The 27953-nt window shown below is 26.9% G+C and overlaps 4 protein-coding genes across 4 annotated transcripts; 2 read left to right on the top strand and 2 right to left on the bottom strand.

The window, feature by feature from the left end:
* Positions 1-1309: 1309 nt before the first annotated feature.
* Positions 1310-2576, bottom strand: GO595_009550 (uncharacterized protein; the record flags this gene model as incomplete). The annotated part of the gene is made up of 2 exons (XM_067923248.1): positions 1310-1316; positions 1372-2576. 2 exons carry the CDS (start codon positions 2574-2576, stop codon positions 1310-1312), a joined length of 1212 nt encoding a protein of 403 aa, XP_067770552.1.
* Positions 2577-16693: 14117 nt separating this feature from the next.
* GO595_009549 (ras-related protein Rab-5C) lies at positions 16694-17257 on the top strand (the record flags this gene model as incomplete). Its single annotated transcript, XM_067923247.1, has 1 exon — positions 16694-17257. One exon carries the CDS (start codon positions 16694-16696, stop codon positions 17255-17257), a length of 564 nt encoding a protein of 187 aa, XP_067770551.1.
* Positions 17258-21117: 3860 nt separating this feature from the next.
* GO595_009548 (Rab family GTPase) lies at positions 21118-21717 on the bottom strand (the record flags this gene model as incomplete). The annotated part of the gene is made up of 1 exon (XM_067923246.1): positions 21118-21717. The coding sequence occupies one exon, from the start codon at positions 21715-21717 to the stop codon at positions 21118-21120; it is 600 nt and encodes a 199-aa protein (XP_067770550.1).
* An 838-nt stretch (positions 21718-22555) lies between these two features.
* Positions 22556-24271, top strand: GO595_009547 (bacterial Ig-like domain protein; the record flags this gene model as incomplete). Its single annotated transcript, XM_067923244.1, has 1 exon — positions 22556-24271. One exon carries the CDS (start codon positions 22556-22558, stop codon positions 24269-24271), a length of 1716 nt encoding a protein of 571 aa, XP_067770549.1.
* Positions 24272-27953: the final 3682 nt, after the last annotated feature.

Genomic DNA, 27953 nt, shown 5'->3' with positions numbered 1-27953 from the left:
TTTAACAAAATATTTAATTTTATTTACTTTTAAGCCCAACTTGTAACAACTCTTTTATCATATTGATTACATAATTGTATCAAATATCTAACAGCTGATGGCAATAAAGCCAACAGACTAATTTCCTCAGGCGTCATAAACTTATCCAACAAATTTTCCGACAACAAAAAGTGTTGAATAAACTTACTTAACACGTAAATATGTTTTGCCTTTGTATTCACCAACACCCATAGTAAACAACCGTCGAAACTCAAATCGCGACAGTTTTTGCATAAACTCTGAATTAGAGAAACGGTCTCCAACACATAATAAACTATGACAGATATACCAGAATTGAATCTGATGTGGCCCAACAAGTCCGCCGCTCTTTGTAGGTAATGGATTTTGCTCTTGAAAGTTTTCGGCTGATCTTTATTAGCTTCATTGATCAACTCGTCATGTTTATTTTCTAATATTTTCGAGACGATTACAGATCTTTTCCATACGACTGCATCACTTTGCATATATCTTCTAAATGTTACATGTTCAGTCAATTTGAAGAACAGAATTCGACTAATTTGCATTGACACGTTCATATCGATGTTTTTTTCTTTTAATATACTACTTGCAGATTTTAATACTTCTGATACCACATTTCTAAATTCTTTCACATCAGTAACAAACACATGACTATGATGCATAGCCTCTATGAATTGTTGACATAACTTATCCTTAATTAAGCTTTCAGCCAATTGTAAGTTAATATGACTTTGCAAATTTAATCGAATACTTTTCACAACGTACAAATAATTTTCAATTCTTTCTTTTTGCGTTCTTAAAGAAGAAGTTCTATCTGCCGAATTCATTGATATTTCTTCTCTTGCATCTACGACTTTACCGATTCGTTTCAAAAACGATTTTTCATTTTCTAATTGCATCAACGCGTACCATAACACAGTGTTTGATTGATAAATATTTTTTTCCGGCACGAAGAACGAAGTCACTAATATCATTTGTTTTAAATATTCGCCAATTGATTTAGATCCGAATTGTTTTGGTGAAGGCATTAAACTTAAAGTATCACAAAAAAACGCAGCGTATGGATCATTACCTTTTTTCTTATTGTTATTATTATTATCTGTTAACAAATCATTTTTCGAACTATTTCTAAATAATGAGAAACATTCGGTCGAACTTGTGATTGAAGATTTTCTAGAAATTCGTGTCAACACAATCCGAAAATGTAAATTTGAGTTTTCATCTTTCTTTATCACATCTCCCATATTTTGTAATATTTTATTTAATGCTTCATTTCGACCTGAGAAAGATTTTAATGCCTTATGTAATAATGTAATATCTGCTGTTGTGATTAATAACTCTTTCGGAAATGACGGATTCGTTGATAATAATTCTGCTTCACTAATCATATAAGAAGTAGTTGTGTCTAATGGTAATATTAATAAATCTAAAAAATGTGAAATGTCGATCTCCGAATATTCCGGTAAAATCATTAACACTTTCGCTAAACAACTTAAGTGTTTCGATGGTAATGACTTTAATGATTTAGTACGAAAGATGTCGGCAATGTCTTTCGAAGGATTCCAGTTCTCATGCGAAGGATGCCACGATAATAAGCCTAAGATCGCTGGGCTATCCAACGCGCGATTAATAAACGCTTCGAAAAAAACTAAAAATAAATCAACGTTGAGTGACTTGAGATATGCCATTAACCCAAACGTGGATGGAGGTAATAATGGTAAACATTGTTCAAGGGAATGTAATACTTGTTTGGCATACATTAATATGATTTTCCAATAACTAAAGTTCGCCAATGAGATCATTTGACCGTTTTCTAATGTTTCGAATGTTGTGCGTAAATCGTATAAATAGGATAAAGAATGAAGTTTAAGAATGATGGGTGATAAGGAGGTTTGAAGATACGCAAAGGAGGCACCATTAAAGAGATATGAGGTGGAAAATGTGATGAATGGTAAATAGACTGATACTGCAGCTTCACTGGTATCAAGTGAATAATTAAGTTGCCGAGGTGGATATGGTTTAAGATTAGCTAATTGATCACGTCGTGAATATCGACGGCCGGAAAATTGTAAATCTGCCATGCAAGTTAAGACTTCAAACAACATTAGATCTTCTTCAATGCACCACCCTTGTTGATATAAGGCAAGAAATAATGAATAGGCAACTTTGGTGGTCTTAAGTGGATTCTTGATGGAATATTCAAATAAGATTTTGGCAAGGGTTTCGGGGTTCTTTCGCATATAGGAACAAAGATAAGTATAATGATTACAAAGATTGGGATTAATAAATGGTGGAAAATACTCCATTTTGGAAAATTGAAGACCTCGGAAAGTTGGTGATGATATTATTTTTTCGGTAGGGCGTATTTTGTTTTTGATGATTTTGGCTCGAACTAATGATAAAAGTCGTAATTCACTGGTAAGATCTTTGGAACCTTTGACAAGTAATTCGGAAATTTCCTTTTGAGTAGACGCTTGAGATGAAAGGAGTTGAGCAGTGGAAATAAGACGTTCTTGTTGCTCCGTAAGAATATCAAGAACAGATTTGCGACTGCTCATTTTTTAGAGGTTATAGTCAGGATATAACGGTTATTTTTCAATGGCAGAAAAAATCACAAAATTCCTCAATCTTCAAATCCTGCAATATTTTTTCAATAATATTTATATGTTAATGATGACACAAGTTGGAGATTACAAAAATGTCGTTGTTATGATATATTCACTATTCAAACTTCAAAATTCGATCTGATTTTGACCATATGATATTGGAAATTTTTAAAAAATTCGTTCGATAAAGTCATAACAATCGATTAATCTTTTGGAAAATATCAACATGAAAGAAATTATCAAATAAATTTATTGTGTAAAATTTGCATTTTTCGATCGATTTCAATAGAATTATGTTCAAAAAGTGAAGCCGATACACCAGAAGTATTTTTTTTGATGAATGAAATAATCAAAGACTGGGAATCTGTTCTTTGCCAGCAAGCAAAGCTCACAAAATTTGAAGATCTTCTTGATTGTCTCAATAATAAAGAATCAAGTAAATGTCATGTATATTGGAATTCATATCATATATCAATTCACTGCGAAGATTGTGGCGTAAAACAAAATAGCTGTATTTGTCTTCAATGTTATTTTAATGGGAATCACGAAGGTCATTCACTACGTGTCACAAAACGTCCTGGCGGCGGTAATTGCGATTGCGGTGACTCAAGTCAATGGAAACCATCTGGATATTGTAAAAACCATAGCCAGCATCCTCAAAAAGAATCCTTGATTCCTCGCTCAATTTCTGCTTTTCTTCCACAAATCTTTGATACAGCCATCTCTCAGCTTCCGCAACTATTCAAAACCAATACAGGCGATTCAATTTTATTACTTAAGTGGCTCAGCAAATTCTGTCAAACTGGGGATATATGTCAAAATTTACTAATTACATCTTTGAAGAAAGATAACATTATCACCGATCTTATAGATTCATGTTTTATTGCAGACTCATCTGTTGTTTTTGAGTTTACAAACTTTATTGGTCATTTTCTTGTTGAGTCTTCCTTTAAGATATCGTTTGGCTATATTTTTTTAACTAAATATTGTGATTTACTCGATTATAATTATCAAGAAATTATAATCAACAAGAAAAAATCTAAAATTGAACCTTTGCTTGATCTAAGTTTCCAATTCTTTTTAGATTATGTAATAATTCCATGTGTTGATAAATATAATTTTGATTGGTATAATTGTTTTTTGAACATAATTAAAACGAATTTAAAGATTCAATTATCAATAGCATCTTCTCTATATCGTCGGAATGAAATTTATTCCAATTATTATGAAATTTATGATTTAATAAGTATTATTTTTTCGAATGAATATTTCGAATCAAATTATCAACGCGTAATAAATGAACTTATTGACATACATTTTGATGAAAACTTGATTGTGTATACAAATATACTTCAAAAATCTGATGATTATAGATATTTTTCATATGTTTTATGTAGTTATAATTTTGCAGATACTTTAGTGCATATAGAAAAATGTAAAAATATAAATATTAATAATAAGATTAAAACAATTGAGAAATATTTTTTCGATATTTATAAAGATGAGAATATAAATAGTTCATTGTTTAGTGGATGTAAAATTTCGCTTTTTTTCCCACCATTTTTATTATTAAAGTCTTTGTTTATGATACAAAAAGATAATATTTTAAAGAATAATATTAACAATGTTGATAATTTGTTATTATTAATATCTAGAAATCTTCAACGAGTTTTAATTTCATATGATTTTGATTGCCATGAAATATTAAGGAATTGTTTTGGGTATAAACATGTGTTAATAAATTTAGAACATTTTAAAGTTTTGCCACATTTATTTTTATTAATGCAATTATGTCTTGGATATATTCAAGATAAAGATAAAATGATTAATACAATAGCTCATACAATTGGAATTTTTGATGAAGAAAAAGATAAAAATGATTTAATATATTTCATTTTTATACATTTTATTTCATCATTAATATTTGATCGATTAGAAATTAATGGAAATAAAGAAGAAAAAATAAATCAAAAATTAATTTCTAAGTTATTATTTAAGCCAAAATTTTATGAATCTTTTAATAATATTTTTTCTCATTATAAAATGAAAAATATAAAAATCATTAAAAGTCATTTAGATAAAATTTCTAATTCTTCTTCATCTACAAAAGGTTTAATGTTTAAATTAAAATCAAAAGATTTATGGGATCCATTATCACCTGTTTATGATTCGAATAAAATATTATCGATTTATTCGAAATATATTTCTAAATATCCAAATGAATTAATGCCTTTTAAACCTTTTATTGAAGAATCATTTGGAATGGATTTACATTCGATATTATTCACTAAAACATTATTAGCAATTGAGTATTATATTTTATTATGTAAAAAATCGCAAGAAACAAATCAACTTATAATAAATCTTTTATTAACAACATCGAAATTTTATGGGAAAACATCAAATAAAAATATAACAAAAACAATAAATGTTAATAACATCGAAGAATTAATTGCAAAAATTCCAAATGATTTTGAGTCTTTAATGTATCAAAAATATCAATTCCAAAGTTATCCACCGAAATCATTTGTCGATTTAATAAGTGATTTAGGAACAATTGGACAAAATGCACTTCAACAAATGAACATTTCATATGAAACACCAAAAACGAATGAAAATATATCCAAAAGTAATAAATCAAAAGATTTAAAGTCAATGATATTACAAAAGTTTAATATGAAAATCGAACAATTTGAAAAAGGTAATAACATTGAACTTGATGAAAATGATTTAACGCAATATGTTGAGCAATGTTGTTCATGTAAAACTATTCTTAATGAAGATGAAGAAATTCTTTGTTATCAACTTTTCATATATCATTCAACAATACCTCTTCAATATGATACTTATGATGAAACAATAAAATATATAAAATGTTTTACTTTATGTACACATTTAATACATCGGAAATGTTTAACTAATTCCAAATGTCCAATTGATCGATACATTCGTAATAATTGTATACCGAAACTTGATAACAAAAATGATTTAAGTCAACAAAATATTATTAATGCTGTTGAAATGTTTAAACAACAATTCGATGATGTTAATCAAATCATATATTCATTTTGTAGTGTTATTATATTATATGAAGTTCGACTTCGATCAAATTCATTAAGTTTAGAACCGAAAAAGTTTTATGTATTAGCACGAAATTTATATTTAAACTTAAAAGTAATTCTTAACACATTTGATATAATACAAAACGAAAAATTTTCTGTTTTCCAAAGATTTATTATTTTTTTATTAAAATGTAATCAAAACGAAATAAATTTAAATGAAATTATACAAAAATATATAAATGAAATTAAAGAAGAAAAAGAAATTGTTTTATTTTTAAGACGCGTAAGATTAACTGAATATTATGCATTAGGTGAAAATAATGAAGAACTTATCGATTGGAAATTAGAATTATCGAACGAAGAGTTATGTAAAAGATATAATATTAAATATAATGGAAATGAATATACATTTGAACAATTTAAATTTATATATTTACCAAATAATTTTTTGTATTTCGGTAAAGAACCTTTTTATTTATATAATGAACTGACTTCATTTAATAAAGAATATATGATAAGTTTACATGACGGAATAACATTCGGACCTAATCAAATATATGATTATTATAAAGACTCAAAAGATGATTTACATGTTATAATGAATATAAACTTCAAAAACTCAAGAACGCTTTTAGTGTTTAATTATAGAGATCAAAGTAGTTTTCTTATGTACCAAATCCCTTCAATTTATTTGGACTTGTTAGGAAACGAAGGAATCGGCTTCAAAAATGAATTCGAATTGTTTTTATCTGAGGAGAGATTAAATATGTTAATCGATGACTTCCTGTCTGGAGAAATATTGAAATACATTTATTGAATACTTTACGCACAACGATAATTGAAATTCACTGTTTTACATTTCTGTGTTTATGGGTGGCGCGGCAGAAAGCGGTTATTGATATTTTGACCATAGATAACTAATAAAATATAATATTATATTCAAGTTTTCTTTTCTAAAAATTGTCGTGTTTTTGGAAGTTGTCCTGACAATTTCGAGATATTTAGATTTTATGGTTACAATTTTCAACAAAAAAATAATGTTCATTGAATTTCCAATAATTTATGTAATTCCGAACTTATTTATAAATAATTTTATTCGTGGTATCTCTAATTACACCACATGTTAGGATTCCATAGAAAATAGAAAAAATGTGATGCTTTTTTATATTCATTCCTATTTTTATATTCATCATTAGTAGTTATATTTAGTGTCCCTGATTGAAATATTTCAACAGATTGTGTAAAAAATAGAACAAATAAAAGAAAAAGAATTTTTGATTTGATTTTTTCTTTTTTGTGAATTTTTTGAGTTATTAATTTCTTTCATAGAAGAGCAAAAAATAATATGATTATTGGAAGAATTTTATATGAGAAGATGGATGTAGAATTATGTGTAGAATATTTGATAAATCCATCAAAGAAATGAGAAGTCTTATAAAAACTTGTACATTAAGAGACGCCAAAAGGAAGCTGTGCAATTGATGAATGTTGTGCCAGATGTAACATTGAGAAAAAATGTAAATACATAACCTACATAAAACGGTCGAGAGAACATAAATACATTTAAACGTGCTTTTTCGGCTTCTCAAAATTTGTGTCAAACTGAAAAAATTGTTCTGGGAACCAATTGAAAAAATAAAATACCTGCTTCAATCGCGCCGTCTACTTTTATTCCAACGAAGAATATGATGAATGCACCACAGAATCAAAGATACCAATGATAGCTTCCAATATATTTTTTGCACTGAATCGAACCTCCGCCTTGGGTCAAATTGAATATATTGTATATACACAACTTCACCTGATTGAATTTTCAACTACCGGACACAAGTATATGATTTTGGACGGCTAATATCTCCCATTGAGCAAAAGAATAACATCGAAAATATATGGTGACATTACTATTCAATTATTTAATTCGAAAATACAATGAACTTGTGCTGCCTTTTTTACTGTTTGTAATTTTTCAGTAACCTCCTGAAAAATGAATTAACAAAATAAAATATATAGAATTCGAGATTTATTGATGTTTTGGATCATAAATGATTCAATCGATTTATAGCCATTGATCATTTTCATTCAGAACGAAGTCTTTAAATTCTTTGTTGATGACTTCTGCGTTACCTTCTGATGAACTTATCGTTGTCATTTCTGTTTGCGTATTCGAATTTCCTTTTTGTTTGCGTTGAATTAAAAAGAGAACGAGTCCAATAATAAGTAATACGATGATTACTGCACCACAGATAATACCAATTAATGCACTTCGTGGAAATGTATCATTTTCGTGTAAATCTTCATGAAGTATTGTATAGAAATTAGAATAATAAAAATAATACGTCGAATATTGATAAAGAATATATTCATATGTAATAAATTCAGAATAAATATAATAATATGTCGAATGAGTTAATGTAATACTAATCGAATTCGTAATAATCGATTTGGGAATAATCGTTTGCGTGATGGAATATGTGAAAATTATCGTATGAACAAATGTTCCATCGAATTGTAATGAAAATGTATCTGATTTAGTAAATGTATTCGATTTAATATATGTATTCGATAATGTAAATGTATTTGATTTAGTAAATGTATTGGATTTAGTAAGTGTATTGGATTCAGTAAAAGTATTTGATTTCGTAAGTGTATTTGACTTTGTGAATGTATTGCTTTGGCTAAATGTATTTGACTTTGTGAATGTATTGCTTTGGCTAAATGTATTTGACTTTGTGAATGTATTGCTTTGGCTAAATGTATTTGACTTTGTGAATGTATTGCTTTGACTAAATGTATTTGACTTTGTGAATGTATTGCTTTGACTAAATGTATTTGACTTTGTGAATGTATTGCTTTGGCTAAATGTATTTGTACGTAAGTACACCAACACAGAGTTGCATTCAGTAGGAATTTGCCCAGCTGTAATTTGTTTGTCTCCAAATAATCCACCTTTAAATTCTTCACTTACCATAACATAATCAGCAGGAACACCACTAAATGCACTACTTTCAATATCTGGAGGTAATTCTCCTTTAAAATATATACATTTAAGAGAGGAGCATGAATTAAATGAATCGGTACCAATTTTACTAACACTTTTTCCAATGATAATTGTTTGTAACCTTGAACAATAATAAAATGCTGTTAGCTCAATCGAAACGACTGTATCTGGAATAGTATATCCAATTAATGAGCTTCCTGCTGGGTAACTAATAATTTTTGTAAATTTTATATCATATAGTATCCCGTCATTATTGTAATTCGAAAAATACCAATTTTCTGTAGAAACTTTGATAGATTGAAGTTGTGTACACCCTATAAATGGATTTGATGATATTGTTTTAACAGAACTTGGAATATTAACACTTTTAAGACTGCAACTATGGAATACTAAATTTCCAAATGTTGTTAAACCTTCATTGAAAGTTACAGTGCTCAGAAACATACAAAGACTAAATGCAGCATCTCCGATATTCCTTAAAGAATTTGGAAATGTGATACTTCTTAATGACGTACATCCTGAAAAAGCATATTCAGATATTGTTTCTAAATCATCACCAAATTGCACATCTGTTAACTGAGGACATGAATTAAATGCACTTGCTGAAATTCGAATGACTGAACTTCCGATTTGAACAGTTGTCAAATAAGGCCATTGAGCAAATGCATTTTGAATTATTTCTTCAACACTTGATATTATAACTTTCTTCGTGCTAGACATATAATCATTATTAAATTCATCGAATTTTGTTATTGTAAGTGTACCAGAACTGTAAGTTTGTAATGCATTTACAAAAAATAAAATAATTATTAAAGAAATAAAATGTGTATTTTTGTTAAAAACATTAAAAGAAGATATAAAGTGATTTATTATTGTAAAAAAGAATAATACAATTAATGATATAACTATGTTTGAAAATAATATATCAATCATTGTATTCGAATTAGTAAATGTATTTGATTTAGTACATGTATTTGAATCAGTATATGTATTCGATTTAGTAAATGTATTTGAATCAGTAAATGTATTTGATTTAGTAAATGCATTCGAATCAGTAAATGTATTCGATTTAGTAAATGTACTTGGTTGTGTAAAAGTTTGAGTTTCCATTGCACTGCATCCATCAACAGTCGTTCCTTTGAGTGCCGCCTTTGTACCAAATGTATCGCTATTATATGAATCGATTGTCATAACATATTCTGCAGGAACCTGATAAAAAACATCTGACCCAAAAATACTTGATACAAATTCTGGTTCACTTTCGCCATAATAATATATACATTGAAGACTTGTACACCCATAAAATGCAGAACTTCCAATTTTGGTAACTGATGATGGAATTGTTATATGAATTAATGAAGAACAGTATTGAAATGCACTATTTCCAATTGTGTTGACATTTTCGTGTATTATTATTGATTTTAAACTTCTGCAATTACGAAACATTGAACTTGAAATTGAAGTTACTAAATTTGGAATTGTAATAATTGTTAATGATGAACATGTTGAAAATGCGCCACTTCCAATTGTGTTCACATTATTACCAAATGTTACTAAATTTAATGATGAACATCTTTGAAATGCATATTGTCCAATTGTTCTGACATTGTCACCAATCGTAATCGTTTTCAAACCAGAACAATCAGCAAATGCATAATCTCCAATAGAAGTAACACAATCACCAATTTCAACTGAAATTAATGAAGTCCATTCAGAAAAAGCTTCATATCCAATTTCTTCAACGCTGCCGGTGATTATAACATGTGATGCTTTTTTATATTTATTCCTATTTTTATATTCATCATCAGTAGTTATAGTTAGTGTTCCTGATTGATATGTTTCGATAGATTGTGTAAAAAATAGAACAAATAAAAGAAAAAGAATTTTTGATTTGATTTTATCTTTGTTATATGAAAGCAATTTAGTGATATATGAAATTATACTGCTTAAGATAATTTTTGTGAAATTTAAAAATAAAATTGAAGAAATAATAAAGAGGAAAAATTCTTTAAAATAAATACTTATATTAGTGATTGGTGATTGTATTTTGAGATAACATTTTAGAATATTATTTACAGAAAATTTTGACTTGATATATGACAAATTTCTTAAATTTTCAAATAGAAATGAAATTGAGTTATTTAATGTTAAATGGTTTGAAAAAGCATCAGATGTATCAGCATTCTTCATTGCGAAACAATACTAAAAATGAGTAAAAACAAAAGAAAAGGAATGACTACAACACTCAATTTCACATTAAAATTCAATACGGGAGACGTTAAAAATAACGTTTTAGATGTCGAAAGAATCTTTTTCCACAGATCCCAGGCATTCAGTTTGGATAGAATATTATACTAAGCAATTACCACTATCGAGCAAAGATATTAAAAAGTTAATGAAAACTAAGAAAGAACCATTATTTTCATTTCTTTCCTCAATTTCAACATCTCATATGTCATCATCACAAATTAAGTCTATATTAGAAAAGTTTAAATCACAAAAAGATCTTGATCTTGCATTAGGAAATGTTTTTGAATTAAAGACATGTATTGAATTAACACAGTTTGAACTTTTAAAATTTTCATGTACATATACCATTAAACCATCCGAGAACAATTTACAAGAATATTTAATTATATCAAATATGCGTACTCTTATATCTTTATCGTTTGAGTTTGATAAAGAATATCAATTATTACTTGAAGGGAAACCAAGTAATCGCTTTTCACCTATAGTTCCCACATATTTACCATTTTTTTTCAGGTTTTTTTCATCCAAGACTGACAAGTTATTTTTACAATTTTTAACAGTTGTATCACCAATTCTTGAATCGATTGGACATCATTTCAAACGCTCGTATACCAAATACGGGGATGCGATTTTATTTTTATTACAAGAAATTGGAAGTTGTTTAATCTATGAGCAAAAGTTAAAAAAAGACACGAAACAAAATTTGTTCTGTTTAAGCTTCATCAATGAATCGCTAATGTATTTATTTACTATTAATCCATTTCCATGTTATGATTTATTAAATATTTTTTTAGAATATGAAAGTACTAATTGCAAAACATTAAATGTAAATGATCAAACTCAATTAATAACAATTTGTTATAAATTATTAAATCCAATTCGCGACGATTTTATTATTAATAATCCAATTCAAATATATGAAAAATGTTCAATAATATTAATGACATTAAACTCAAATAATGATCCAACATCAATTGGATGTTCATTAGGTTATATTTTTTGGCGGATTCAACAATTCAAAACAAATTATTTAGAATTTCCTACGCAAGATAACATAATAATACCGAATCCAAACATTATAACAATTGATGAAATATATCAATTTAAAGAGTTAGAAATAATACAAAAAGAATTTGTTCATATTAATAAAGTTGAAGAACCAATTTTATATCAACAAATTGAAGAATTAAATTCATTACGAAAACATTTAAAAATGATTAGTAACAAAATGAATTCTTCAATTGCAAATAGTACAATTGGTTGTGAATATATATTCGAGAACTTAAATAATGAAAACCAAAACATAAATTCTTATATAATATTTTTAGAGTTTTGTTTATATTTAATATATAATATACAAAACATCGAAAAAATTTTGGAATTTTTGGATAATAAAATTTCATTCATTTTCGAATCAATAATTTTCGATATACCGAAAAATTTGATTACAAATAATTCGACGTTAACATTTATTAATCATTTAATTAATTTATCATTAAATTTATCAATGAAATTTTATGAAGTTAATGATAAAACTCGAAATATGATAATAAATACAATTAAAAAACATATTCAAAACTTAACATCGAAAAACTTAAAAAATAATTTATATTATTTCATTGATAACATTTTAACATTATTACAAAACTTCGAATTATATGAAAATTCGAAATATACTGATTCATTATATGATTTATTACAATATATTTTAGAAACTATTGATGATTTCCCCGGAACTGAATTAAGTGAGAAATTAAGTGATTACATTCAATCATTATTTATGTCGAATCCATTCGTTTATTATGGAAGTACAAAATATTTAGAGAAAATTGAGAAGTTTATGAAAAAGAAGCCATTTATTAATATAATTTTTAATTTGTTTTTATTCGGCTTATCTTATATTAAAAAGAATAAAAATGATTCATTAATACCTATTTATAATCATATCTTTAATGCTATTACTGAATTAATGAGATACTTTTTAACTATTGAACCTAATTTAACATTAGATTTATTAAATCAATTCCAAAAGTTTTTAGTAAATATATTACCATTTAATCAACAATATTCATTTAATATCGAATTAATTGATGTAATATTAACAATACCAATTGTATTAAAGACATCGAATTCATTTAATTTGTCAATTAATTTTTTGGATTCTTCAGAACAATTTTTAAATAATGAAACAATTGAAGATTTCATTGAAATATATGAAAACGTTTCAATACCTAATTTTGATTTAGACTTAATGACATCGATTATTATGCGAACTGAAACTAAATTTGGGGAAATTAATTATATTAATAATTTATCAGTATTAAAAGCGATATATAAAATATTTATAAAAAGTTCGAATTCAACGAAAATTTTACAATATATTTATGACTTAATTAAATCGAATGAATATAATTGTTCACAAATTTCATGTGATGACTTTTCACGAATATTATTAATGGATACAATAAATTATTCGAATTTAAACAAATTAAATGAAATTATTTATTATATTTTATGTAATAATTCAACTCCAGAATTATTAAAATTTTTGTTTAAGAAAATTCATGATGAAAATATTCGAAATGGATTGCAAAATATTATAAATTATGTTTTCGAACATATTAGTGATCAATCGACAGAGCCAAAGTTTTATATCCAATTAAAAGAACCATTACAATGTAAACAATTTGATAAAACTAATTTACCAATTGATGAATGGTATTTCGAGTCCAAATTTAAACTAAATGATAATAAGAAACATATTTTATTACAACTTTTTAGTAATTTAAACACATCGTTATTTATATATTTTGAAAATCAATTAATGAATATTCAATATGAATCACAAAACAAGAAAAATTTAATTAATTTTAATTATAAATTTGAAATTAATACATTTTATTCAACGAAAATTACGTTCATGAAAAACAGTATTAAATTAAATGAAATCGAAGAAATTAATTTCCAAACAGTACAATTAACACCTACATCAAACATTAGTATTGGTGATCGAAACATATCAATTTCCAACACGAATATTTATAATTTACAAACCAACAAAAAAATATATAAAATAAAAATGAAGAAATCCACTGAAAATAATACAATAAATGTAAATCAAATCGATAATTCGAATATTAAATATAAAGGTTATCCAATATTATATCATCAAAAGATCCAATACACATTTTTAAACAGTGATTTATTTAAAGATTTTTTGGAATTGTTTCGAATTGATGATAATCAATTACAAGAACAATTATTATTTTGTTTTTTGAAGTTGTTTAATAATTCTGATATCCAAAATCAATTCTTAAAGTTAAATGGATGTCAAATCTTTTATAACGTAATAAAATCATTTAAACCTTCAATGTTCTCAACGAATTTCTTAAACTCATTATTCTCTTTCATGAGTTATACATCGAAAGAGTTTAAGTTGTCAATGTTACAATACATTTGGTTAAACCCAAAACTTTGGATACAATCGACAATTGATATTGCTTTATATTACTTTAAAAACATTTTGTCTTCGATTTTGTTGTTATATTCCGATTTGTTAAAACAATTAATGGAAAATGATCAAATATATTATAAGTTTTATGAAGTAATACAATATTTACCTTACAATGAAAATGATATCATCGTAATAAATAACGAAATTTGGAAGTTTTTGTCTGAAGCTTCCGAAAATAAAAAATCGTTTTTGTATCACACGTCATTTTTAAAGATTTTAATAAACGATAAAACTTCGAAATCAAATACAATGATTTCGAATATTTTGACATTCGTTGAACGTGAATTTAATAGGAATTCATTCCCAAAAGAATTAAATTCCGATTTCTTCGACGAATATTTTAAGTTTTTGAAGTTTAATGATATAAACATTCAATTCATATCGTTCAAAATCATTAATCGGTTGATATGTTATAAAAATGATAAGAATTTAATGAAAGACTTGTTTAAGGCGATCGAAGGAATGGATATTAACGAGGAATTAGCTTTCTTATTCGTTCAAGAATGTTATTTGATGATAATTAACGAGAATTTAATTGAATACTTTCAAATCGTCTCAATTTTTTCAATGAAAATGACTAAAACCGCTAAATTAAGCTCAATTGAAAAACTGAAAAATTATATCGGTTATAACAACGAGAAAATTTTAAACAAAAATCTCTTTATTTATTGGTTTTTACTGATATATCAATGTACTTATAATGAAAATGAAAATAACTTCATCCAAGAATTCACAAATTTCTTGTTGGATTTATTAATACCTCAAAAATTTGCAAACAAAATTATCGACATATTTAATGATATGAACAAAATATCAAACTACTTCGAAGTCAATTATACGAATCTTAAGAAAAATGTCTTAATTTCGATTTTTAAGAAATGGAATTTTAATGAAATTGATAACGAAATTCTTTACAAATTACTTTCTTTAAGTTTTTCAACATTGTTTATCCGGAATTCGAAAAACATTAAAACTAATTCTTCGTTTATTGAAAATCCGATTTTTGATTTACAATTAATCATTGAAAACAATGTTAAAATTAATTCGTTTTTATATCTTAACATATCAAATGATAATATTTGGGTTGATAATGACTTAGCGGACTTGTTTTTAAGTTCTTTGAAACCAATTATTTTATCGAAAGTCACTTTGCACTTTTCGAATGATGTTATGATTGATGCGCAAATTGTTTTTGCATACATCGTCGGAATTAAGTTAAAATTCCAGCCAAAAAATGTGGAAATTTTAAATGGAATTGTGGAATTCGTTGAGAATTTGGACGGTGATATTGAGCATATGTTTATAGGAATAATTTTGCATTTGATGAATATTAATGAGAAAAATGTTGAAAGTAATAATAAAAATATAAAGTTTTTGTTGGAAAGATTTAATTTAATGGATGATACATTGGATTCGCCTGAATATCAAATGTTCATGTTCGAAGAATATATATGTTCGAATTGTAATTCTTTCGATATAGTTCAATAATAAAAATCCATGTCGACGTATTATAATTTTTGGACTCTTTGTATATGTGGAATAAAATTTGATATGAAAAGTCAATTTTTTGAAGATTGTATGAATTTGTTTATTTATGATAATATTAGATGCGAATCAAAAAAGGCTGGAGAATGGCTCCAAAAATTGTGGAAAATTGAATTCTGATTCATTTCCAATTCTTTCAAATTGATTTTTATATAATTTATATCAGCGGCAGTCACAACGCACTGACCCATATCTCATAGATTACTTCTCCATTAACCTTTTCATTTTTCCTCCTTTCTGGAAGCAACCGTTTTGGTACATACAAATTATTTGATCAAATTCACTATCGTACTATTCAAATAATTAACAAGATTACATCAAAGTAACTTAATAATCACTTATCTTCATGTATATTTTGCAAAAAGTTTGCTGAAAAACAAAAACGACCAATGACTGCGTTTTTAAAAATGTCACGAACATGATGGTCGATGGAAGCAGTTCATAGAGCTCTATTTAATTCAGCGCTCTTTAAACGTGGCTCGACCAAAACCGATCGAAAAGTGCTGTTGGGGTTCCAGTATTTGTGCAAACAAAAGAAAGAATTGGATCACTCTGAAAAAGTGGTTACAACAACTCAAACGTTATTATAACCGTAACTGTGGAGCCCAACATCTCAATTCAGAGGTAAACTGTTCGAGAAAAGCTTTTTCAAAAGTTTATCTTTTCTCCATTTGAGCAAAAGCCACTTCTTTTTGCGTAAATGCAGCAAGAAAAGAAAGTGATATTATTAGGAGATATGAGTGTTGGTAAAACATCAATTCTAAGAAGATGGATTGCTGACGATTTTAGTACTCAAGAACCAACAATTGGTGTGCAACATACATCTAAGACAGTAAACGTAAATGGTAAGGAGGTTAAACTATCAATTTGGGATACAGCTGGTCAAGAAAGATATGAGTCACTAGCACCTGTTTATATTCGTGGTGCAAGTTTAGCAATGATTATTGTTGATGCAAGTTCTCCTAAATCTTTCACATCAATTACAAAATGGGTCAAAATAGTAAGTGAAGACCCTACAATAATTTTGTATTTGGTTGTGAACAAGATTGATTTGGTAGAAAGTGATTCTTGGGTCCAAAAGCAAATTGATGCTTTTGGCGACAAATTTAAAGCAAACTTTTGCGTCTCTGCAAAAACAGGAGAAAATGTTAATCTTCTTTTTGATACATGTGCAGATGATGTTTCAGTAGTAGATCAACAACAAGATTACACACCACCCATACCTAATGACGAAAAAGAAAAAAGTGATAAAAAATGCTGCTAATGTATATAAAAGTCGTTTCCTATTTCAATTCTCATAAGAATGTTCAATAAAAAAGTAATGGCTTGAAATTTTTTATAGTCCAAAAGCGAGCAACTATTTTTAAGCTTAAAATGAAACAATGAAAGGTTAATCAATAAAAGATTGAAAAGATCTCACAAGGGTTAACCCTAATATTTTGTATAAAGATGCTTAAATAACTTGTTTGTTTTAACATGTTGTACTGAAAAAAATTATGCTTTATTGTTCTATTGGGAAAATTTTGTGGTCCATTCATGAGGAATAATAAACCATTGAAATTTCTAATACGATCAAAAAACATACAAATTTATTTCACAAACTTTGATTAGATATCTAATCTATATGAATACACAACAAAATCAAGAATGTACCAAATTACTGCAATCTTTAGAGAAAATTATATTTGATTTGAATGATGATAATTGTTTATCTACTGTTCATTCAATCATTTCTTTATTTAATTTTAGTTTTCCATACTCATTTAATCTTATTCTTTGTAAATTAATATATTTACATTTTGTTATACTAAAATACGATTATAAATTTTATTTTCAATTAATTCAATCAATAGAAGCAGAGGAAGAAAATATTAATAAAGACAATGTTAGGGTTTTTAATGTCTTTATGCAGTTTCTTTTGGGTTTAGAAACTCAAGAATCATATTATCTTCTTGAAAAAATGGTCGAAGAAAATATCATTAATCCAATAATATTAAAAAAGAAAGAAACATTGTATTTTGCACATTATAAAACAGCCAAAGAATTAGAAAGTTTTGAAGACAGTGCAACAAACTTTGTTATGGTGGACGTAATTTATTCTTGTCCTTTTGGAAAACAATTCTTCTTGAGAGATCACAAAATGCTTTCAAAGAATAATTGGAAACTTCAAAAAAGACTAGTTAAAGAAGGAGTTAATCCGAATGAAATTGCGAAAATAATTCGAAATGATGAGATCGATAAACTTCAAGAAATGTCATCACAACCAAATTTTGATTTTAATCAAAGAATTGAACCATCACTTTATGAAAGATGTTCATTTATAAATCATGAGCAGGAAAATGTTACATTAATTGATTATGCAGCATTTTTTGGATCAATTAAATGTTTTAAATATTTACTTATGAATAATGCAAAAGTAAATAACACAGGTAAATATGCAGTTGCAGGTGGAAATGAAGAAATTATTCATTTATGTGAACAAAATCATTCAACATTTGAGTGTGCTCTTGAGACCGCAATTGAATTTCATTGAAATGACTTTTTTAAATATTTTTACGAAAATAAAATAAATAAATTAGATAGTTTAAGTAATTTAGGGGAAAAATGTATAATATATAGTAATTATGAAATATTTTCATTTTTGCTTAAAGAAGGAATGGGAATATGTGATTCTTTGATTAGAGTAACTGCATTAGATTATAATACATTTCTTATGATTTATTTTTTAGAAAGCTGTGAAATTCCAAAAGATATATTAACTTTATCTGCAAAATCCGGAAATATCGAATTTAACAAATTCATCCTTAATCAAAAAGGAATTGATATTAATGCTAAAGATATTTATTTGTTTTATTTGATGTTTATTTTAATAATTTTATATTTCAAAATAATATTTGGAAATTATTTAAATTATTTAGAACAGCACTCATGATAGCAACTGAAAATGGTAAATTAGAAATCGTTAAATTACTTCTTGAACAAGAAGGAATTGATATTAATGCTCAAGAAAAATATTTGTTTTATTTAAAATTTATGTTAATCATTTTATATTTCAAAATAATATTTGGAAATTATTTAAATTATTTAGAACAGCACTCATGATAGCAACTGAAAATGGTAAATTAGAAATCGTTAAATTACTTCTTGAACAAGAAGGAATTGATATTAATGCTCAAGAAAAATATTTGTTTTATTTAAAATTTATGTTAATCATTTTATATTTCAAAATAATATTTGGAAATTATTTAAATTATTTAGAACAGCACTCATGATAGCAACTGAAAATGGTCATACAGAAATCGTTAAATTACTTCTTGAACAAGAAGGAATTGATATTAATGCTAAAGATATTTATTTCTTTAATTTAAAATTTGTATTAATAATTTAATATTTCGAAATAATATTTAGAAATTGTTTAAATTATTTAGAACAGCACTTATATTGGCATCTAAAAATGGTCATACAGAAATCGTTAAATTACTTCTTGAACAAGAAGGAACTGATATTAATGCTAAAGATATTTATTTGTTTTATTTAAAATTTATTATAATAATTTAGAATTTCAAAATAATATTTGAAAATTATATATATTATTTGAAACAGCATTAACTTTAGCTGATTCTATTAAAATAAAGAAATTAATCAGCCAATCTCAAAGTGAAAATAGTACTAATGAAATTTGTTTAATCAAATAAACGTTAATTATATGTTAATTTGGAATATATTAACCATTATCGTATATTCAATGAGTGTCAATCTACATATTTTTCATTTTATATCAGCAGCTATAATTCCAATATCATTATACATTAACAATATTTGTATGTTTATCATTTTCAACTAATTTATATCATTCAATCAATTTATACAAATTCCATGTAAAAAACGAAATAAATTAACAAAATATTTATTAATTATATTATTCATGTTCCAATTCATCGAAATGTGCTCTACAAATGGGGCAATACGGATGATTATCGATCCATCTCTCCAAACATTCGGAATGGCAGCAATGTCCGCACGGCAATTTTTTTGCGTTACCAATTACCATTACTTGTCTACATATGATACACGTGCATTCATTGTTTAAGTCTTCTTCGTCCGCGTCATCAAATCGATAAAAGTTATTCTGATGCGGCGAATCATTTTCGAGCCAAACAGCAAGCGCGTGCCCAATTAATGGGAGGCAATATGCAACGAAGAACAAGAAGTCATTGTACGTGAATTTATAATATAAATATCGTAAAACAATTGATGGAAGCGCACATGTTATGATCGCAATAAGAGAAATGATTAAGTTGAAGTTTTTTCGAAGTGTTTCAATGAATGGAGATGAACCAAAGTTGGGGCGATCAATAAGAAATAATAAATGTTCAATGAATTGTCGAACAATTACAAGAAATTCTTCAATAAATTTGATGCCAAATGTTAGCGAAAATCGTGAATGCGTTGTCAAAAAGGATTTGATATGATAAAGACCTATGAATAAAAATAAAAGAGAGATAAAAATATGGAAAATTATGATACGACTATGAATGTATTCAGGTGGAAGAAATAATTGAACCCGAAATGAATCAATATATGAACGAAGATAAAAAATATTGACATGGATAAAATGAAATGTAAGAACTGGAAGTAGTACATCAGGTACAAAATTGGTTTTAGATGTAGCAAATGTTAAAAAATTTAGAAAAAGACTAACTTTGGAGCCAGGATCATCGCCAAATTTGTCAGGATCACATTTTAAAAATTCTTTATAAAATCTGCTAAGAATATCATTTGAATAAAAAATGTATAGTATTATTGATTGGGAAAGAGTATCGTTGAGAAAACGGCTCCAAGCATCTAAATCCCATTGGTATTCTGCTTTGATTGATCGATATTTTAAAAATAATATTAAAAGAAGATATATAACTTTTCCTGCCAATGCGGATTGGTTTAACGGTTTCCTTAACGTGTCCTTTAATATTCAAAAATTCAGTGGTTTATTTAGGTAAAACATCTTCCAATTGGATGTCAATGGAAATCATCGCAAAATCTTCTTCGTTCATATGACAAATTATTGATACTTATTTTGATAAAAATACTCGTTGCTTTGTCATAAATTGTTCAAAAAATTTAGAATCAAAAGATGGTGCAAGGTGAACCATTATTTTTTTCTTGAGGTTCTTCGGGGTTTTTAGCATCTTTTTGTTGAATATACTTTTTGATCAAAGAGATGAACATGTCATCAACACCATCTCCAGTTGCAGCGCTCGTTTCAAAGTACATGCACTTTTTACATAATTCTTCAACTCTTTTGACCGCTGCTTCGTGCGTTATTTTGCGGGGTTTGATATCTTTCAAATTTAAAAAAAAAAAAAAAATAGCATCTGGTTTGGAACTTTGTGCATCAACAAGCCATCCTTCTAAAGATTCGAATGATGTCTGACTTATTTCATCAGTTTCAGGATCTCCTACAGCAAAAACAATTATAATAATATCAGAATCACGATAGCAAGACCTCAAAAGGTTTTTATATTGTTTCCGTTGTGAAGGAGTATCAAAGACTTTAATGTTAAGCTCTTTATCATCTATAACAACTTTTTTGGATAATGCATTTAAAGCGATAGTTGCTGTTGTCTCTTGGAAAGTTCCATCAACAAAACGTGATACAACTGCTGTTTTCCCAACAAGCGAATCTCCTACAACAGCAATTGTTATATTTCGAGGATCCTCACACATCCCAAATACAAAAAAATGCCACTTTAATAAACGATTAAAACCAATTCAAACAAAATGTTTTCAGTTCACTTGTCAAATTGTTGCTTAAACAAAGAATTCCTCCAAAATATAACAAAGTATTATAATTAAACTTGTATGTATATAAAATATAAATTAAATTCTATTTAATTATACCTCGAATTCCATTGACGAATTTTTTATGATATTTCAGAAATTAATAATCGAATCACAGATGCTAAATATCCTGTATAACATTAAAACCAAATTTAATTCTAATACTAATCGTTTTATCACGGATAAAGTTAATTTTTATTAAGTTTTTCCGTTCAACACTTCGAACTGTATAAAATAACCGCTATGTAATGATTCAAATTGAAACAAATTGAATTATCGTTTATATAAAATAACCCATTCACAAAATTGAATGGTCTATCGTTTCCAGGGACTTTTCGTCCTACTTAAAAAGGATTAAATGTTTATTTACTTCTATTTCTTCTTATTTTCCGAAGAACTAATACTTAATGCAAAATACAATACAACATATGCAAATGGGGCTGGTGGAGTTTATCTCAATTGGACAATTAATGATCAAGAAAAAAATCAAACTGATTATTATAAAATATATTTGGAAACAAAAAGCGGCTGGGAACCGGTTAGCACGCACAAATGGGGAACTACTATCAATGTTTTAAATATTTATCCATCAAATAGTATCAATGGTACAGCGTTGATTAACATTAATGAATGCAAACCTTTTTTAACAAATGAAAAAGTATATATGAGCTTTAAGTCTGGTTCTAAATCAAATTATCCCAAATCAGCTTCTTTAAAAGTTTGGATGGAAGGTGGCTATATTGAAAACGATAATTACGATGCTTGTGGTGCTGATTCTAATGGTGAACAAATTATTAATGTAACACTCAAATCTATAGATGATTTTGAAAAAGAGTTGGAAAACTCCAATCAAACATGGTTGTACCATTTTGATGTCACTGCTTTTGGATTTTGGGATTATAGTGACTGCTACTCAATCAAAACAGAAACAGCAGAAGGAGTTATCAGTGATTACATTAAAAAAGGATATGGCTTTATTACTGGACATGATTCGATCACCTCTGGTTTTGAAGATAATGAAAATAATGCCGAAGGTATAGTTGCTATTCGAAAGTTATTTAATGTTACAGTTAAAGACCATGATAAAGATTATTTCAATTACATAGAGTCTGACAAAATAGAAGTTCACAAGCAAGGATTACTTTTAATGTACCCATGGAACCTCATTAATAGGGGAGAAGAAGATGAGTCAATTAATTTTTCTCACACTTCGCATCATAAAGCTCATGGTGATATTTGGTTTTCATTTGCTAGTACCCCCGAATATGATACAACCAAGTGCAATGAAACAGATAATTTCTATCTTACCACATTTGGAAACACAGCAATGGTTCAAACAGGTCACACTGGTTCGGCAACATCTTTTGAACGAAAAATCCTTGCCAACACTATATTTTATCTTAAGCAAAGAACTAATGAAACTGAGTTTGAAGATCATTATCTTAATTTGCCTGACACATCGCAACCAGAAATTAATGACATAGTAATAGATCAAGCAAATTATTTAATAACAATTGAAGCAAATGTTGGTACACAATATACATTTAAAGTTGTTGCATATAATGGTACAGGCCAAAGCATCAATGAGTCAGAAGTTGTTGTTAATGTTACAAAAGGAATCGCTCATTATAATTATACATTTAGCGCTAATGCTAATTGTGAGTTACATGATTTAACAAATATAACTTATGAGAATACTATTAAATTTACAACTAATGATGTTGTGGATCAAATGTATCTTCATGTTGCTCCAACAGATAATAAAAATATCACAGGAAATATCACTACAGTTCGACTAAATTTCTCTACGAATACATTTTCCCAATCGAATACATATTCACAGTCAAATACATTTACTCAATCAAATTCATTTTCAGAGTCAAACACGTTTTCACAGTCCAACACATTTTCTGAATCAAATACATTTACGAAGTCGAATTCATTCACAGATTCTAATTCATTTTCAGAGTCCAATTCTTTCACTTCTTCATTTCCATTTGGTGCATCACTCAGTTTTTCGTTTATTCTCACAATATATTCATCTGACATAAGTTCATTTACCCAAATTTTCCGCACTCAGTATTTATCCGATTCGACATTAATATTTTATGAATATTCAATTATTCACATGACTACAATCATTAGTTTTTATTCAGATTATTATACATTTGTATTTCAATCTTTATATCGTATTAGTGATGAACCTGTTTTAAACAGTGTATCTCTTATTGGGATTATATGTGGATCTATAGCTTTAGTGTTAATCATCATTGGTGTTATGGTTTGGTTATTTAGAATTAGTAAAAAAGATAAATCAGATTCGGAACTTAATGGAAAGTTTAGTGATTCGTTAAGTTCCAATTTAGAAAAAGAACAGCAATATGAAATGATACAAACAATAGGAGAAATGGCAAAAGAAGATGATGATCAATGGATGTAATGTTTGAATAAAGTATAGATAGCGTTTATTCCTAATATTAAATTTTCAAAATTATTCGTTGTGCTAAAACTTTATCCATCTATAAGAAGTTTAGAACAGCATTTGTTCGAACTCAATTACATAATTAATGTTCCATGGAATCATGATTTTAAATTTCATTTTATATCAATGTCTGAGTAAAAAATGTAAGTAATTTTGAATATGATAGTTACCTACAGTTGAAGATTTCGAGTGACTTGGTAAAAATGCCAAAATAATAACAAGGTTACAATTCTATTTCAAAATAAAATTATTTGTTCTTCAATATATGTTTAATATATTTTTATATAAAAAAACACAATGTAGATTTGCTGTGTTAAGAACGAACTAATTCAAAATGAAATTTCTCCCTAAAGGGTATTATCAAAGTGGTTGCAACTGCTACATAACACAAAATATTTAATGTTTTTTTGTTTTCTGTGCATATTCTTGTGCTGACACAATTTTCTTCTGGATTTTCAAGGGGCATTGGAATTTTAGGAAGTTGACCGTAGCGTGTGAGTTTAAACTGAAATTTCTTATTTGGTTTTTTTGGTGAATAAAACCCAATTTTCTAAACTTTACAGAAAAAATTTCAGTTCGAAGTCCAATTTTTCAATAACTGTACGATCATGTTTTTTGATGGTTTCTCTCAATTTCTCGCCTGAGGCGAATCATTGACGAATAATTCAAAGGAAATAAGAAATGCCAAATTTTTTGGAATCATTTTACACTTTTTCAAAAGTGTTACGGTTTCGAACGATCAATATTGGTTAAGATCGATTTTTCAACAGGTTTAAAATCAAACCGTTGTTTGGAGAAATGCTGCATTCAAAATTCACTGTGATCTGTTAATTGTATTGAAATAAACTTTTTGTATGTTTTTATTCATCGTGTTTTCTTGGTTGCGAACGATGTCTTCTTCTTTCTTTTATTTTTTAACAGGATTTTGATACAATTTAATTATGGAACCTTCTGTCACTTTTTATAAGAAAATATTGAGTGTCAGCTTTGTGAACATCTTCCGATCGCAAAAACTATAAAACATGCATCAGCAAAAGTTTAACCAATGAAATAACTAAAAAGCGAAGCGGTTGAAGCTCTCTGTATCGTTTTTGACTGATTTATCAATAAGTTTCTCAAGTTTTCTCACGAATGTGTTATTTCTTCTTGGCTTTCCCCATGCATTTCTTTTGCTCGTTACAAATCTCTCCACAAAATTCAGGTTTAAAGATTTTTGATGATCAATTATCTATTTCTCAAACTTTCAAACATTACACTTGCCTTACTTCGAAATCCAAAGAGGACATATACTTTACATCCTCATCCCATGAAAAAGCGAATGTATCCATTAAAGTAACAAATTTTATTATTCTCAAAGATAATGAATCCTATCCATTTAACATCAGTGCAGAAAAATGTCATTGGCATTTCCCTTTATTAGAATTACCAATTTCATATGTTAAACATTGTTTCAAATTCTTTTTCTTTAGTACTTAATCATTTTTCATTAAAAGCACATTTAGCATTTTCAATGAATAATATTTTCATAAAGAAAATGTTCAAATTAATTAAAGTTATTCAAGTTCTGATGCATAACATTTTTATTTTGGGATTTTTATTATTTTTTGAAATTAAACTTTTAATGAACAAACTGAAAACATGCGAAAAGAAAAAACATAAAAACGTTTTAATTTTTATTATATTTTTCATAAATTCCTTTCAAATATTATATGATAATAACTCAACATTAATAATAACAAATTTAAATGATTTTGAACAAATTGATCAATATAAAAACGTCACGAAATTTGTAAACATTAGTGAAGGAATTTATTCGATTCCGAATGGTGCATTTTCAGAATGGCCATCAGTTATTTCAGTTAATTTTGGTAATTCTATATCATATATTGGGGGTTATGTGTTTTCGTCATGTTCTAATTTAGAAAGGATTATATTTGGCGAAAATGTTACAACAATTGGTGGTTCAGCATTTTTCATTGTGTTCATCCATCAAAAGCATTACAATTCCAAATTCAGTCACTTCAATTGGTGGTTCAGCATTTTCATTATGTTCTAATTTAAGAATATTAACACTTGGGTCTGGAATAAGAGAAATTGGAGAATCAGCATTTGGTAATTGTAATTCGCTTGAATGCATTTATTATTATGGAGATACAGAACCAAATATTGGAGAAGGTGCATTTTATAATGTTACAGCAAGTGTTATCACATATCCAACATACGTAGGAAGTAAATTTGGAAATTTAGGTGTTGACAAAGACAACACAGAAGGAAACTGCAGCCCGATTGCAACAATTTCATTTTCTTCATCACACACATTCAGTCGAAGTAATACATTCACTGGATCATATCAAAGTGATTTAACATTTTCATTTTCATATACATTAACATATACATTGACAATTACAAATTCATTTACTTATTCTGAAACGCAAACAAGATCACTTTCATTATCCATAATTAATTCAACATTTTCTTATGTTGAAACAGAATTTATTTATTATGATTACACAGTTATTATGTATTCGACATATTATAATTATTATTCAAATTTCATTACAATGTTTCACACGAACATTTTACAAACAAATGGACTTACAACTAATGCATTGATTGGAATTATTTGCGGATCAATTGCATTTGTGTTAATAATTGTTGGAATTGTTATATTCTTAATCAAAAGTAATAACAAAAAAGTAAAATCGACATCGAAATTACAATTTAAGGATACAACTACATCAAGTACAAAACAAATGGAGGAAGTGAATACTTTAGTTGAAGATATTGTTCAAGAAGATGAAGACAATTGGCTATAATTTGATGTAAAATAAAATATATTTTTTATTTGATATATCGTAATATATTTAAAAACTATGAAATGATTCGTAATGAGAAATGATAATATTTGAAATGTTAATCGATTAACAATTTTTTGATATATATTAATATAGTTTTGAGGTAAAAATGTGATTAAAGAAAGCAGACACTTTTCATTGACTAAATGATTTATAGTTTGTAATAGAAATTTAAATTTAAGTACTCTTTTTGTATCATTGGTTATTAGTTAATTATCAATTTTTTTAAATATAACAATAATTATAAATATTAATATTATGATTTGCTGATAATATTTTTAGATGCTTGTTGAAATTTTCAACTTGAAACACATATGATTAATTTTGCACAAATATTTAAAGTTTTCTTTTTGCATAAATGTTTAAACCTTTTTGAAGTTTAATATACAAGCAAGTAGATTCCTCATTTATTTGATATAATCAAGATGAAGAATTATATTTCGAAGCGATATAGAACAACGCACAAAACTCATCCAGTTTCTAAATAAATTCATAAACAAAAAAGTTGCTTCATTGCAATGTTCGCATAACACAAAGTATATTCATAATATTATATAAAAGTGCGTTTATCACCTTGTTGTTTTCAAACATTAAGCGAAAGATTTAAAGGCAAATAGAAAAATTTCAAGAAAGTAACAAACTTTTTATCATTTAAATGTGAGATTTTCAAGTTTTGTATTGACCAATGTGACTAAGGTCTTCAGCTATATTTCAAATTGAAACATGAAAGCTATTCAATTCCTGCTCATTTTGTACATCTTGAAATTATTCAGAACTCAAATGAA

Source organism: Histomonas meleagridis, assembly GCF_020186115.1.
Source record: "Histomonas meleagridis strain 2922-C6/04-10x chromosome Unknown contig_9, whole genome shotgun sequence".
Lineage (NCBI taxonomy): Eukaryota > Parabasalia > Tritrichomonadida > Dientamoebidae > Histomonas > Histomonas meleagridis.
This window is presented reverse-complemented; position numbering and strand designations above follow the sequence as displayed.